Here is a 17,029-nt window from a genome sequence, read left to right as displayed (position 1 = left end):
GCCACAGCAGGCAACACAATGCTGGAACCCAACGCACAGCCAACGCACAGAGGAGCAGTGACAGGTTATACTGTACATTTATTAGTTAACAAAATAAACAAATTACCAGATTATTGTCACAGCCAAGGATCTGGGGCACACACTCACCTTGTTTGGCCGGCGATAGTGGTGAGATACAGCAGCACCTGTGGTAACGCGACACCGTCCATTGTAACCCAGTGCTGTGAACAGTCTGTTGTGATGAGGAGGGCTACTGTCAGACGGCTAAGTTTAGCTGCATTCTGCTCACAAATATCACCGGGGCAGAGCGAAGGGCAAGGGGTGTGTTTAAAGGGACCAACTGGTGCGCAGTTATACAATATGTAATGTTTACACTGGGCAGGAGAACTGCTTTTATTCATTGTGAGCCTCAGGAAGTGTTTTAATTCCAAACACCACTGATTTACACATCACGAGGAGCCTCAAGCAGTGAATAGTTGTAAGCTATCTGAGTCTCTGGAGTTTTAGAAAGCAAGGGGAGCTAATGATATAAACAATTGAATTGCATCATGGGAGATTCGACCCATTGTTTTGGAGCTTGGCCGATAAAGGGGATTAAATTCGACTTATTTCAGTCCCCTAACCATCCTGAAAACATTTTACACTTAATTATAATTTATATCAATAACCATTCAAACCGTGTAGACACTATATAATGATTTATATACTCTCCTATTGACGATTTCACTGCTAAAACAGAGGTTAAGAAAGCTATCTTGTAGATAAGATTACAATTCTTAAAAATATCATTATTGTTGACAGGAAGTCTGTTAGTCGGAATCTAAAATGAACTACTGCCTCGTGGTTGTATTCCCCGGACCAGTCAAGTAAATCGATGTCATCACTTTTGGTTTTAATCCTTACAGACATTTGTTTTGAAGTTGCCATAATTAGCAAGTTAATACTCAAGATAATTACTAAATGAACATGATATGCAAGGTCACAGTGACCTTTCACCACCAAAATGTAATCAGTTGATCCTTGACATTTGTGCAACATTTTTTGAAATTCTCCCAGATAGGTGACAACGACGATAGGATGCACCGACAACCTGACGGACATACTGCCTCTGAACACTGGAGGCATTGAAAAAAAGAAACCTTAAACAGAGATTGGTAAATTGACTTTATTTCAAATCTCAAACATGTGATTATACAAGCTTTACATGTAGTAGCTGAATGCCCTTTGACAGGCTGCTGTTTTCTAATCAGAACACCCATGATTAATCAAACAGGACATGTGATACATCTTTACAAACAGTAGGTGACATTTTAAAGTACATCTTTAATGGACTTCACAAACCTGAAATCTAACGCTGCTGCTGGTAAACAAAACAAAAAACTATTCTAATAAAAGGATGACTGCCACGATCACAAGCAGCAACTCCCAAATAATTATACACGACTAGAAAAAGCAGAACCGTTTAATATATTGGCATATGTTACAAATACCCTAAAACAAAAAGTACCTTAAAGATGCACTGAAACCCTTACACCAGTGAACATCTGGAAGTAACATCTCTTCCACAATATACAGGCAGGTTGGGATCGTAGTCGGGAAGGTTTGTGCTGCCCAACCAGCGGAGAAGGTCTCCAGATGTTTCTGCTCTCATGTCTGAAGACTGTGGGACCTGTGCTGGGATCAAGAGAAAAGTAAAGTTAATATCATATTTATTGTTCTTGATTGGGGCTGGACAACATATCAATAATGTGATAGGATACTAAATATTGTCTTAGATTTTGAATATCCGTAGTGCCTTTTTTGGAATTAAACGTTGCATTACGGTAAAGTGATGTTGATTTAACCAGAGTTGTAGCTGTTCCGATTCCTGCACTTGAACTTTATCTGCATATTGAGTGTGAATGCTTGCTCTTTGTATGTTTTATGTCTCTTGTTGGTATTTTGCATTTTTGATGGCACCTTAAAAAAAGGAGTAGCTCTACTCATCTCATTGTACCTGTACAAGGACAATAAAGGATTATATTCTTTGCCTTCACCAAATAAGGTCCTTCCTTCTTGCCGCGGAGAATAAACAGAAGGGCAACCATGCGAGGGAAGTCTTCTTTGCTGCTTTTGTGGCAGAAGTACAGCGCCACTTACAGGCCCGGCATATGTACTACAGCGTCTCCAGCGCTTTCGAGCAGTCTCGTGTGAACGGACACGTTTCTGGTGCCTGTTGCGTGTGGATTAGGGATGTTACGATTCACCTCGTTGCACCGACATAAACGTTCAAGATGCAAGTGCACCGGTTGAAAGAGTGCACATCGGCTACAGCTTGGTTGAACTCGCGCGATGCATCATTGTAGTGTCTTTGCATCGGTAAAACGATTTCATATAATATCCCCTCATCCTGTCAGCACTCCGCGGAGGAGATCTTTGCACTACGGATGCTGCGAGTCTCAGTTAACACACATGGAAGTCGAGGAGAAAGAGAAACACAGCGTGCCAAAAAATACCTACAAATCAAACGTTTGGCAACACTTTGGATTTTTCAAGACGGTCAACTTGAAAAATCGCTCGCAAATTGTTAACGATGTCGTGCCGCTTTAAAGTACAAAAGTAGTACGAGGAACTTAGCGACGCACATAAAGAGGCGACATGGGGTCTGCGGCTGAAAAGAGAAACCTGAAAGTTAGACACATGAGTTCAATCTGTCGTGGATATTTTAAACTTGTCAATACTGTAAAGATGTACAATGAGAGTAATCAATAATAAACTGGTGAAAGCAAACAGCGTTGTCTTTCGTTGGTTCTTTATTTGAAGCGCTTCAAAGGTACATGTCTCACAGAGTACAGAGTAGTCTGCAGGAGTGCACACAGGGTATAATGTGTGTGTGTGTTTTATACAGGACTGTTGCTGTGCAGGAAGTAAAAGAGATAAGACTTTCATTAGAAAACTGTTATCTTACAATGCTCTCATAGGGAGGACCACATCCTCCAGGTACGACCTTGGCAGGAAGCTACCGTGTGGTACAACAGGTCGAGTTGACCAAACAGTTTCTAAGCATAATATCATCATTTGGTTTTACCATATAAAGTAATATAAGAAATTGTCACTACAAATCACTCAGTGAGGTGTTCTGTCAGAGAGAGTGGTGTTTAGTTTACAGCAGCCTGTGACTGCCAATAATAGTTTACATGTCTTCCTTACAATTGTAAGCAGTTATGAAATACCTGTTTGTGAAAGGTTATTTGTATTTTTTTATTGTTCATAGAGAAACCACTGCTTTCTGCTCACTGGTGATTTAGCCTATGAATGAGTGTTAAGCTCATCAGGCTGGCAGCTGTATGGGCATTGCATGGTAGTTGTTATTTGCACATTGTTAATCATAGGCAATGCATCCTTAAATTGTTTAACTGTGAGGTGTTATGCAATGGTACTGTACTCTGGAGAGGTTTTTAAGGTAAAAAAGAAACGGCATAACGGGATGTGCAGTACTAGTAGAGAGAACCAAATATGTAAAGCATTTTTTGTTAATTTATGATTTGCTTAATATAAGGAATAAAACAAAAATCCTCTGTCGTACCATATTGAAGTATTATTATTTTGCATCGTGTTGAATCGCATCCCATAATGTTGAATCAAATCGTATCCTAACAGGGGTGAATCGTATCGTATCGCATCGCCTGGTGTTTCAAATGTATCGTTAATGTATCGTATCGTGGCAACGTATCGAGGTGCGCATCGCATCGGCCTCAGTGATGGAGATGCACATCCCTAGTGTGGACGGAATACTTTTTTGATATCGAATTCGATTGGTTTGCGTTTCCGTTCTCTTGTGGCTTCTGTCCTGAAATACAAATGCTCATTTGCAATGGTCACTTATGTGCCATTAACGATTCCTTACTTTATAATTTATATACAATCTGTTGCATTTTCCATCTCCTACATTACTTCACACGATAATAATAATAATAATACATATATTATTTTCTTAACACCGCTTCTTTATTTTTACCATGGTGTACTTATTAGTTTTTTGCTTGTTTATATTTTTCTAAATAACGTGTGCTTGCCTTCAAGTCTACTCTTCTGCCTTTAACCTGCTAGTTGATATTGTATGGCTGTAATTTTCCTGCTGCCGGACAAAAACAAGGGGTTTCTGATTGTGATTATAAAGGATAGCCTTAAATCGATAAATTCACATTTCTGATTAATATGTATCCAAATTCTTAATGTGTAAATACTTTGAGAAAACCTCAATCAATCAGTGTTCAGGCTTACCAAAACATTGTGAATTTCTTCATATGGACCTGCCTTGTTCTAGACCACATATGTCAAACACAAGGCCCGGGGGGCAAATCCGGCACGTGGTAGAGTTAATTTCAGCCCGCAGGATAATTTATAATTACCATTAAATACATACATATAAATCAATCATTATTTACAGCAAGAACATTCTAAACACAGCCATACAGCTGGCACATAAAATACTGAAAACAAATCAAATGTTAGAATGAAGATTGACAGGTTTACACTAGATGGTAAATTAAAACCGCCATGAAGCCCCCGTCAGAGCCACACACAAAATAAAAACTCACCACAGGGTGTCACCAGCGCTGGTTGGGCCCCCGGTTGTACGGCGCTCGCTGACGCATCACTCTCATGGTGCGGTATTTGGACATGATGCTGTAACTTTTTCTGAACACTGGCCTCTGATTGGGGAAGGGACGCGTCACTAAGCTCTCCTTAAAAAACACAAGACATTCAAACATCAGTTATAAGAGAAACTAAAGGAATCAATGATGGCATTACATTTTTTCTAGAAGAATCTAGCGATGACTGAAGGCGGTATGCGTACCATGAGCGGTCTTCTAAAATGTCCAGACATTTCAGGGCCCCCCCTCCCTCGACCACCAGTGAACCTTGGTCTCTATGAAACAGATTTAAAAGGCCGAGTTAATACAGTAGGTTTATAACCACTTGAATTTATTTTACATGTTAATCACATCATTTTCCAGTAGTCAAACAAACTTAACTTCATATATCTGCCATAACAAGGCAGCTGACAAACTTCAGTGGATATTCACAAATAACCGATTGCTCAGCTTCAATCATTGATGCCAATACACGTCCTCCAAAATATAGTTTTCAATAACCGAGTGTAGATTTTCCTGCTACCACATAGGGTGAATAAAAAAATGTTTTAAGAACATGATATAGCTTCAAACCTCTGACAGCTCAGTCCATTTCATTTAGTCATATTTGAGCTTTCAAAACACTTTAAAACATCTCAAAGTTGTGACTCAGCACTCACTGTAATGTATATATTTGAGTGACCAAATGTACTGCTATTTACTGCAAATGTTTAGCCCACCTGCATAGGTCCAGGTCCGGGTCCTTGTCTTGGCCCGGGTCCTGGTCTCCTGAAGGGCCTCCCAGATCTGTGGTTGTCGTGCATCATATGAAATGGCCTGCAGAGTATAAGGTAACGTCAGACACAGGATCTCGTCTGCAATGCTTTCATATTTCGACAATTCGAAACCACTGCAGGACCTTTTGAATTAGGACCTTGTTTGAAGACCGAGAAATGTTATGGAATGTACCTGAACGGTCTCTTATCCACAAAGCCTCGTTTTCGGTCTTCAGGCGATGATCTGGAATCATTCGACTTTGAGGCTCGGCTGTTCGGTGAGGCGTCTTGATCTGGACTGCGCTCTGCAAAAAAAAGAAAAGATTAAACTGAGATAATGGGAGCTTAAGCTGATTGTTTGATTAGAGTTAGATAAGATAATAGGGGTCAACATTCTCTGCCATACTTACCAGAAAAAGTCAAATTGAACATGCGAAACTTGCAATTTTAAAGTTATACAAAAATAGAAAATCCCACTGTTAAATTAGTTTAAAACTGGCGTTTACTTTTTTTTTTAACAACCACACAATAGTGCTTGACACAACCTTGATTTGGTGTTATACAATTACTGTTGATCGGTAGCAATATATTGGTCCTTTTGTAAAAAAAAAATCATTTTAAATAAATATTTTTAAAAAACTGTATTGTTGTTTTTGTTCGATAATCTTACAAAATACAAATATTGGACTTTACATTAATCCGTTTTGAAATTAAATTTGATATTGGAACATTTTGTATAAGTTATCATCCCCTGTATTATATATATACACACACCGGTATATATATATATATATATATATATCCCCTGTCCCTGCAATACACAAGGAAATGACCAATTACCTTTCTTTGGGCTGCGATCTTTCGTTGGCGAGCCGTCCTTAGAGGAGGAGTCCCAGTGGGACAGAACAACAAGGTCACGTTTCTCTATGGGAGAAGATCTGTGGACAGATCGGTGGAGACTGCGTTAATCTCTCATGTGAGGCTTTTGGCAGAGTAAGAACATATGAAATGTGGCCTGGTAATATTAGCGTCACTTCATTCAAGTTATCAGACAGGTTTCAAGTTAAGTTAAATCACCCTGTTGAATCTCAGCAGTAATGCATTTTAAACCAGTAATGGACAGCACTGTTTTGCAGGCAGAACATTGATCATAAAGCCACGCATCACATGGGTACTTACAAAAAACATGGAATGTCCATGCTCCTTTATTTTTGAACCCTGAATCAATCTGAGCACTCTTCGTTTACTCGGTGATTGTTAGAGCGGGCAAATCTTGGGAGACAACTTTTAGATATGGTCTACGTCACAAAATCATCCATCTCTCAGAAGCACGGCAGGACAATAGCTGGTTTAGTCGGACTGAACTTCAGACTGTTTTGTCATCGGGTATTTTCTTGCTCCCTTAGTTGCCTTGAACTTTTTTTACGACTTTTTGTCTCGAAGACAATCCGTTTTTCCGAGTGACTGACTGACTACATCCAGAGCGATAATTGTGTCTGCTTAGCAGCTTATCTTCTTCTCCAAAGCTGTGCCGTGACTTTAAGAGATGATCCAGCGTTCGTCTGCCGGGAAGAAGTCCAGGTTTCATAGCAAACTGGCAAAATGTCTTGCAGTGCCGACAAGTGAGACTTCATTTCCTAATACATCTTCAACTGTTCATAACAATTAGGGCGTCGGACATGACTTCAAATAAGCAAAGCATTAAATAAAAATCGGTCTGGTTTTGCCGTAAAATACAGTAGGGATGCTTGCACTGTCTTCTTCATGTAATAATTTTTGAGTAAGGACATGGTGTCGAGAATTGATATTGAACATCTTTTGTATATCATACTGACAATGTCTTCAAATGTTGGTTCGGATTATTGACTTTCTGTGCAGAAGCCTCTGGCTGCATTTGGCTTGTAAATCAGCTACTTGACATTATGATTTCACCTCTGATTATTAGTGAGGTCACCTGTCAGACTAGTGCAGGAGCTGACCACAGAGCATGCCGACCTGTGGGTCCAGGTGCATTCAAAATTAAGATTATATCAAGCTGCTACCAAACTGGTCTTGCTTCTATCCTCAGTAAGGATCAAGCTGGCAACTCTTCATCATGTTTCATCAAAACCAATCGTAGGTCTGAATTTATTTTCCATTTCTCCTGTCGTTCGTAGAGCTTGATGTAGAGCTTGATGTAGAGTCTTCTTTTGTCTTCTTCTGGCCTTTGATAATGCTATATAAGGCCTGTTTCACTGCAGGGCGTTGTAAATATGATATTAATAGAGGTGACAAAATAGTTGCTTTATGGTCACTGGTTTGACTCAAACACTCCTTAGGCATCAAGTTATTTCTTCAGCCATGACGTGGCTAATGCTTGGTGAATATCCAATGTGTCCTTCTCATGACTGCAGAGAAGCAAAGAATCCGGTACTTCCTATGGTCTGTGTGACATTGTCATTTTGCTTCTCTTCGTTCTGCTGAAAGGGAGCGAGGACCATCGTCAGGTGGTGCAGAATCGTGTATGAACTGAATTAGCCAATCCTTTGGGAATTAAATCGACTTTGCACACGTAGGTAGGAATCCTAAATATGGTAATTGCCATGCTTCATCAATAACAAGAAGATCAATTGTTTAGTCTTCACTTCATTCTGGGTAATTTGATGGGCATAAAAATAGTTTCAGGCATATCAATAAGAGTTATGTTATCAGTAAAAATTATTCACTTTTACGTGTAACTTTAACGGTGGCTAGTTGTGCCCTTCAACAGAAATTCCTCTTCTTTGATTTCTGGATTTTGCCATCACTGGTATTTAATCAGCCATCCATCTTCAAATTCTTCCCTCTGATTATGTTCGAAGTCAAAACAAGTGTAACAACTTGGAGCAGCTTGTTTGACGAAATCCCACGATGAAAAATGCCAACTGACTCGTTACTTGGCTTTCTTCTGTTTAAGTTCTTGCGTAAACAGCCACCATTCGACATCAAACTCATCCGATGCATCTCTTTTCCTGCGGTCCACGACTGGCCGACATATTGCCAAATATTCTGAAGGGCAGCACGGCAATTTCGGTTTAGTTGATGTTAAGTGCAGTCCTTTTCATATCCTTATGTTCCATACACTGAAATACTGTTACTGTTGTAGCGTCAGCGCGTTTGTTGTGTTACGAGGAGCAGGAATGCTGAAGAGCTATTCTTTCGAGCGTAATGCTGACAGACTGAGGAATCCTTCAACAGCTCAGATCAACCAATCTTTCCCAGACTCCTCATCAAGGCCAATAAACATTTGTCAGGGGTTAAACAGGTTGGCTTTATCGATACAGTGCGTAACTTAGCACTTTCTCTTCAGCCCACTTCATTGGAAGATATTGAAACACAGGCAGCACGCAGACAGGGAGGCATTTGAAAACCGTTGCTGTTTTTTCATCAACTGAATCAGTGTTGCACATTTAGCTCATCATCTCCTTTTTCCACAGGCACATAGAGACATTCTTTCTTGACCTCTTAATCATCATCAAGCCCCTGCGAACAGTGCTAGAAGAAAAATACCGTACCTGTGTGTGTTCAAGGGCCGGCGTGACTCCACCTGTTCTTTTTCTGTATCAGAGTCTCTTGAAGACTTGCTGGTATCGCTATCTTCTCCGGGGGGTGACTGTTGTGGTTTTCCCCTCCTTTGTTCCAGCGTTTCATTTGATTGGAAACGCTTTTTTCTGATAGCAAGAACAGAGCTGAGGTTTTCCTGTGAGGAAGAATTGCCTAGGCGAGGCCTTGTTTTCACAGATGGGGGGATTCTGAGCCTCATGAGAGACTCTGCTTTGACTTGTCTGCTCTTAACCAGGAAACTTCTATCCCTAAGTGACAGAGGTCTACCACCAAAGGGCCTGGGAATACTCAGCAGCTGAGGCCTCTCTCTCCTTGGGTGTTTGGGATGGCCATGCTCCAGTGCAGGGTCTTCGGAGGGCATGCTGATGTCTTCTATTCCCCTCTTGCGGGGTCCTGCCACTTGCCTCTCCTGAGGGTTCCTGTGGTAGGAGGATGACGGTGATGGACCTCCTTTCCATGAAGGGGATCTGAAAGGGGGCGGATGAGGGGCCTCCTGTGCCCGCTCTCTACTGTGGGATCTGCTGCCCTGCCTCTCCACTGGACCGCGCTGCCGCCTGGAGTCTTGCTCTGATGACCACCTGCACATCCATCAAACAATAGAGAAATCGTTACAATGATAGATCCATTTCCATATTAAGTGGGAGGTGTATCTTTTAACTTTTATCTTAAAGCAGCACCCTCGTTATGATAGAATGAAACAGGTAGGAGAAGTATATTTTCAAAGAGCAATTACAGATGTAACACTCCTCTCAATGGCAGGTGAAACCCAATTAACACCAGACCCCAATTAACAGACCCCTGTAATAATTATGAGTTGGGGCAGAGTAGAGGTAATCACTATGACGCCCAGAGACTGGGAGGACTAGGCCGTCTTCAGGCCTCCTTTTTAATATTTTTACCCAGCTGGGGTTGCTGCTTCGCTCCTGTACCTCTCTGGACATGGGCCTCTCCCATGCATCTCTCTGGGGTTTCTCTGTGACCCAGAGGGCCCGTGCTCTCCATTGTGTGGATGAGAAAAAGCTCCAGACTCGTTCCAACGCTTCATGCCAGGACCCGAGTGCTCATGGGGCCTTTCTCTGGGATTGAAATTCCCACGAGGGTCTCGATTCCGCTGCTCTTGATGCTGAAAACCTGCCTGCCTTCTGTGGCCCCTGAATGACCCCTGGTGGGCAAACGCAGAGCCAGGCCTCCTTTCAGCTGGGTGGTTGCGAAAATGTCTCGGGGAGGGTGACCTGTGACCTGAGGGGTGGCCATGAAAAGGTGGACCCCTTTGACTCGGGGATCCCTGAGAAGGACTGCGAGAGGATGTCTGATGCTGGGCATGGGGGGAGCGGTTTGGCCTTGATGGAGAAGGCCTTCTCTGACCATGATGTTGATCAATTTTGGGAGGGTATGATTGAAAGGAATCCTGATTTTGGGACTTCCAGTTGTTGAAACGTGGCTCCCTTTGCTCTCCCATCAGGGGGACTCTTCTGACAACGGGGGGTCGTCCTCTACCTCTGGAATCTTTCCAGTGAAAAGGGGCCTTAGACTGGTAGGGCTGGACATCCCTCCGACTTTTGGAGTTAGGGTTGTAATTCCCTTCACTGGTTCCAATGCCATGACCATCTCCGTATGGTCTGCTAGGATACAAAAAAAACAGAAATGTGCAAAGTTAGACAAATAATACTATTTCTTTGAAAAAAAACTAGGGTGGGTATCTAGCTTAAATCTCTAAAACGACAAAATATTTAACAGTCACTGACTTAAAGGTCAAGTATCTTCATGCACCTTGACATAATCAAAAAAGCATTACCTTGGCTTCAGACGTGGTGGTCCAAAATGTGGTCGAACCATTTTTGGAAGTGAGCAAATAATCTATAGACAAGAAGGAAAGAATATTGAGTTTTGAAAGCCTAAAAAAAAAGATATAATGCAACAATCTTTTACCAGAATACAAAGCTGAAACAAGAACCTTGTAGTATCAAGCTGAGCCAGCTGAACATATGTTAGATAATTTAATAAATGTTTAACGAATGTTCAAATTGATTCAACTGATAAAGCGCAAGGTGACCCCGAACGAAAAGCAAAGAGGAAATGGGTAAAGTCTTGGGAGGCGAAAAATTATGCTCCGTTGTCCATTCACTCTCCAACCTCTCAAAACATTTGCTACTGTCACATAAAAAAAGGGTACATGAATGTACAGTCTTCAAGCCCGTCTTGTTAAACGTGTTTTTTAAGTACCAAAATTAATTTTAATATTCATTTGACATGTTAACTATATCATAAAGCGCTTCATGGGAGTAATTGCAGGATGATTCAATTGTTCCCTTATGCAACATGAAAGTATCACGATATGTATCGGTATCGTTCAGTGGTACCATAAAAAAAGTCAACGATATGCATCCCTAATTGTCAATTTTTAAATGATGTTGATTAATACGTTACACTAAAATGTACTATGCATAAAGTGTCATTTTGTAAAGGCTATATATTAAATACAATAATATTTAGATTTAAGCAGAATAATAGTATTCAAACTGCATTTACATTGCACTCAATCATATGAACAAAGGTTCAAAGGGCTTTCTAACGGTTTAACATTGCGAGATTCAACCTACAGAAATATGTAAACCATTAATCAGAGATAAAAGGCCAGTCACTTAACCTAATCAATACGATCACTGATAAATCACACTGTACTCCAGCTGTCTTCTTTCAACGAGACACGGTTTAATGCTTTTTTTGTAATATATATAAATTCACATAAACAAAAAATTGTTCTAAATCCAAAAGCTGATGATGCTGAAATGTGCCAATATGCACGATGAGTACTTTTACTTTCTAATATGTTGTTCTACTATTACTTAAGTAACATTTGCAATGCAGGACTTTTACCTTTAACAGAGTATTCCTGCACTCTGGTATCTCTACGTGTACTTAAGTACAAGATCCGAGTACTTCTTTCAACTCTGATTATCAGACGAAAGATCAAATTGGAAAATGTTACTGTACGACCTCGTTTAAAGAGATTGTACCGTTAAAAGTACATATTCCACACGATGACAGATAGAAACGGATAAAACAAAAGACTGCCTATTGAAAACAGCTTCAGGTTTGGGGTGACGATCTTTATATGGTCGCCGTGTTTCAGTTTCAACCCCCTTAGGTCCTGGTAAGTGCTATCGGCAGGTCGAATTACCATTTTTGGTATTTGTGGCTGGTCGTAAAAAAAAAAACCGGCCCAGTCAATTCGTTATTTTTCTGGATATTAAAACCCCCTTCACTGTAGCAGTATGCTAAGGAGTATCGTTAGTAAGTAACGTTACCTAATTGTTTAACAATGCTCTTAAGAATCAAAAAGATCTGTGGTTCGAAATAACGCGTACAGACTTATCTTGTTGCTAAGCCTGCTGCTAAGGCTAGTTAGCTTAGCCTGGGTGTTTTGCTACTCCGTCAGCCCGCTGCACGAAGCTCTCGGAAAGTGCCCTTCACATGGTTAGTCATTTCAACATTTTAGAGCTAGGCTGGACACAATTGTTCACCATACGTTACCTTTAACTGCCAATACGTGTAATTCTGAAGTTTAGCAAGACACTCACCAAAGACAGACCGTGGATTAAATGGACGATCCGTGCTTCTGCGACACAGTTGAGCTGCTCTTCTTCGTCGCTCCGCCCTTGATTTATGTGTGTGCGCGTCAAACTGAAGCGCCACGTTCTGACTCGGAGTGGGTACTGCATATTTACAAAGACTGACACTCCAGTGTATGCACCTTTAACTCTTATTTGATCTCTTCACTTTTTTTGTGGGAATGCTGTTAACAGCATTCCAACTAACTGTTATTCTACGGACGAAAAGTTTATTATTATTCCGCCGACTTATTTTGGCCCTCTTCTCCTCCCGCATTGAACATCGCAGAAACTCCGTTCAAACATCAAAACGTTCAGCTCGGTCGGGAATCGATGGCTATTACTTTTCTTCACATTTTAACATTAAGTAGGGTGTGTGATGTCACAGCTAGAGTGGAGGACAGCTTGAAATTCGCATTCATATATATTTTTTTAAACTGCATTATTCCCAAACCCCTACATTCCTGAGACATAATTTATCATGACAAACATAGGAAAACATCTCGTAGCTTGAAAAATGACAAATAATTAAGCAAAAAATAATTAAACAAAATGCTTTTTGAGGGCATGAAGTGACAAAAACTCCATTAAACCCCATTGTAATTTTAGGCAGATATTTCCTCACCGTGGCAGCCGCACACCTTTAGTTAAACTGCCAAAAAGGCCACATTATTAACCCGAAACTACACAAAAATTACACTTCAGATACTCAACTTCATTGACATGCTTCACGTTTTGAAATTTCACAGATATCTCTTATGGTTCTTCAACAAAACGTTTACATGTAAGAGGTATCTCTCATTCAGAACAATGGACACCTTTGATCTCTACAGAGCTCATTAGCTCAACTATAAACACCTGTGTAATGGAACACAATGATGTCATCACTCCAACTGACATGCTCAGAGCAGCAGACTTCCGATAGCAGTGTGCTAACAGTCCAGCCGTGAAGACATCTTCAGGACAGTTTTGAGATTTCTTCAATGCCGTTGCCATGGCAACACAATGCTCGCCTTGAAACACGGTTTTCTCATAACTTCAGTGAAAATACTCCAAACAGCCTAGAACTTCACAGGTTTGGTAACGATGCAGCCATTAACGCATCTAAGCGTAGTATGGGGTGTCATCAAATGCCGTTGCCATGGCGACTGACCACTCACCATGAAACATGAAACACGATGTGGCTGTAAATCCCATCGACACGGTCCAATCGTCCCCCAATCTTCACTTGTATATCACCGGTCCATGCCTCAACAGCTCTACGCCAATTCTGAGATCTCACCTTATGCCGTTTCCATGGGAACCCATCGCTCGCCATAAAACATGATGTCGTTATAACTCCTATGAAAATGTTCAAAAAGTGCTCAAACTTCACATGTGTGCTAACAGTCCAGCCTTGAAAACATCTACGGGACAGTTTTGAGATTTCTTCAAATGCCATGGCAACACAATGCTCGCCTTGAAACACGGTTTTCCAAAAACTTCAGTGAAAATACTCCAAACAGCCCAAAACTTCACAGGTTTGGTAACGATGCAGCCATCAACGCATCTAAGCGTATTATGGGGTGTCGTCAAATGCTGTTTCCATGGCGACAGATCATTCGCCATCAAGGTAGTTCAGAAGTTTGCAGTTCAAATATTCTGCTGCTTTTCCAAGCCTTTTTACTTTCTTTTCTTCTCTCCTCACACATTCAAGCCCCCAGTGTTCATGTATCATTTCAATCTAAATTCTTCACTTTCTTCTTACACATTACATTTCAGCATAGCAGTTTAGCGTCAGCTTTTCAGCATAAAGCATTTCCACTAGCAATTTCTTCAGGAATTGCATTCTCTAGTTTATAATAATACTACAAAAAAGAGAAGTTACAACCACAATGAATCTTATTTCCACAACAAACACTTTCTGTTATCCTGGGCATTGATTATAAACACAGACACACACACACAAACACACACACACACACACACATGTTTTATTTGGAAATATAATTATATAACACATCATAGTAAGTTAAAAATCCTCTTTATTTAGTCAGGTTTTCAACAGCAAAAGTTTCTTGTTAACAGGGTTGACCCTGTTACTGCTCAAAACATTCCACATTAAGTGTTAACTCTGAAATCACAAATGCTTTTCAAGTTCTTGCTAATGTCAGTTTTACGATATCTGTCTTTGTGATTTATTAGGGTCTGAGCTTGACAGAGTCAGAGTGAAGACCTATTGTTTTCCATTGTTGTTTTTGTACCAGAACTACACATTGATAACTGCAAATAATAAAGCTGGTTACCGAACTCCGGTTTCCGGGTGAGTTCGACTTCCTGTTGGCGGATTATTCTCATCTCCACTTTGAGTCACAGTACAGGAGACCGAGCCAGTCTTACCTGAAGAAATGAAAGCCATGGAAGCTTACATCAATGACTCTCTGGCTGCCGGAATTATTCATCCTTCCTCTCCAGCCACAGGAGCGGGGTTTTCTTCGTGGAGAAGAAGGACAAGATTGACTATCGGGGCCTGACCGACGTCATGGTGAAGAATCGTTTACCCCCTGCCACTCCTCGTCGGCGTTCGAGTCACTACAAGGGGCTACAATCTTCACTAAACTGGATTTACGGAACGAGAGGGGGATGAGTGGAAGACCGCCTCGGGACATCATGAATACCTGGTCATGCCATGTTTACATTACATTGCATTGAGCTGACGCTTTTATCCAAAGCGACTCACAATAAGTACATTCGACCAGGAAGACACAACCTTGAAGAAAACAGAATCATATAAGTACATCAGGTTTCATAGAGCCAAACAAGTGCTACTCAACTGGCTTTAGATACGTCGGTCCTTTATTAGTATATAAGTGCTCTGTTAGCAGTTCTTTGTTAGTAATTATATCGCTCGGAGTGAAGTCGAAAGAGATGGACTTACCAATGCCCCCTGCTGTTTTCCAGGCGTTGGTGAACGGCGTACTCCAGGACATGTTGGATCGGCATGTCTTTGTTTATTTGGACGATATTTCATCCTACGAGTACCAGACTCCGCTAGATAGTTGGTGGTGGAGGTGGGTTTCACCCAGTTTAGCTTTTGTCTCCCGGTCTCCCGCAATGTGAAGACAGACGCCCTGCAGTTCGGGGGGAGGAGACACTCGCAGTATCCCGGACACTATTCTGCCTGCTCTTCGAGTGATCGCCGCCCTCGCTTGGGAGATTGACGAGAGGGTTAAAAACGCTCTGGTGGACCAGCCCGGTCCTAGTTCCTGTCCTCCCAACCGGTTGTGTGTACCTCAGGTCTTGAGGCCCGAGGTGATTCAGTGGGCTCACAGTTCCAGCCTTTCTGCCACCCTGGGATTCAACGTACCCGAGGGGTGGTCCTGCAACGGTTCTGGTCGGCCACGCTGGAAGCTGACACCCGGGAGTTTGTGAACGCATGTCCTGTGTGCAATCAGCACAAACCCTCTCACAAAGTGCCTGCTGGCCTCCTTCATCCGTTACCAGTCCCGCGTCGCCCCAGTCCCAGTCACAAAGTCCATATTTCCCTGGACTTTTTGACTGGTCTACCACCGTCCCACGGACATACTGCCATTTTGACAGTGGTAGACCGGTTTAGTAAGATGGCTCATTTCATACCCCTGCCTAAGATCCCGTCAGCTAAGGAGACGGCTGAGCGAATTCTTCTTCACGTTTCGCCTCCACGGAATGGCGACCGATGTTGTTTCCGACCGGGGCCCCAGTTCACTTCTTTGTTTTGGAGAGAGTTTTGTGAACTGATCAGGGCGACGGTCAGTCTCACATCCGGTTTCCACCCACAGGCCAACGGCCAGACCAAACTCCTGTGGGTGGAATAGGCCCACAACACCCTGATCAGTTCTGCCACCGGCCTTTCCCCTTTCCAGTGTACCTACGAGTTTCAGCCCCCATTGTTCTATACATTAGAGAGAGAGGTCACCTGTCCGTCTGTCCAGGCATTCATCAGGCGCTGTCATAAGACCTGGTAGCAGGCCCGTGCGACCCTGCTTCAGTCTGCTAACCGGCGTACCGCCGCCGCACTTTCTCTGGTCTACCATGTGTTGCACTTTGGTTCTCAGCCCATTCGTGACAGCAGTAAACTGATGCGATGCAAAGATGTGTTGAATCAAAATCTTCGTTTAGAGAAAGTAAACCCGGAGGACATTAACTTCCTGTTTGGTTTGACCGCCACAGCAAAGGCACTTAAAGAAAACTCCAGATCTTGATAACTTTTCATCCTCAAAGCCATCTCCTGATTTTTCAATTTGGTCAGGTGTGTCAAACTGAATTTCCACATTAGTATAATGGTTGCCCTCAAAGGCCAGTTGTAAGTTTAAAACTATATATATCCATATATAGATATAATATATATCAAATGTTGTATATGAAATAACTGCCTCTGCATACATTAATTAATAACTATCTCGAAAAGTAGGAATCTAGGTAAAAT

At 41.8% G+C, this 17,029-nt stretch overlaps 1 protein-coding gene across 7 annotated transcripts; it reads right to left on the bottom strand.

Moving 5' to 3' along the window:
* Nucleotides 1–1,156: 1,156 nt before the first annotated feature.
* On the bottom strand, nucleotides 1,157–12,711 carry LOC307017741 (uncharacterized protein). 7 transcript variants are annotated; one of them, XM_079647497.1, is made up of 10 exons: nucleotides 12,556–12,711; nucleotides 10,770–10,831; nucleotides 9,874–10,596; nucleotides 8,926–9,552; nucleotides 6,233–6,330; nucleotides 5,586–5,697; nucleotides 5,357–5,453; nucleotides 4,841–4,912; nucleotides 4,581–4,727; nucleotides 1,157–1,674 (listed from the first exon to the last, which is right to left on the bottom strand). In XM_079647497.1, the coding sequence occupies exons 1-9, from the start codon at nucleotides 12,694–12,696 to the stop codon at nucleotides 4,590–4,592; spliced, it is 2,070 nt and encodes a 689-aa protein (XP_079503623.1). In that variant the 5' UTR covers nucleotides 12,697–12,711; the 3' UTR covers nucleotides 1,157–1,674; nucleotides 4,581–4,589. The 7 variants fall into 7 exon arrangements, with proteins under 7 accessions (XP_079503623.1, XP_079503624.1, XP_079503626.1 ...); XM_079647498.1 differs by having other exon boundaries at nucleotides 1,157–1,669; XM_079647500.1 differs by having other exon boundaries at nucleotides 9,904–10,596.
* Nucleotides 12,712–17,029: the final 4,318 nt, after the last annotated feature.

This window comes from Notothenia rossii (assembly GCF_949606895.1).
Source record: "Notothenia rossii genome assembly, chromosome: 9".
Lineage (NCBI taxonomy): Eukaryota > Metazoa > Chordata > Actinopteri > Perciformes > Nototheniidae > Notothenia > Notothenia rossii.
This window is presented reverse-complemented; position numbering and strand designations above follow the sequence as displayed.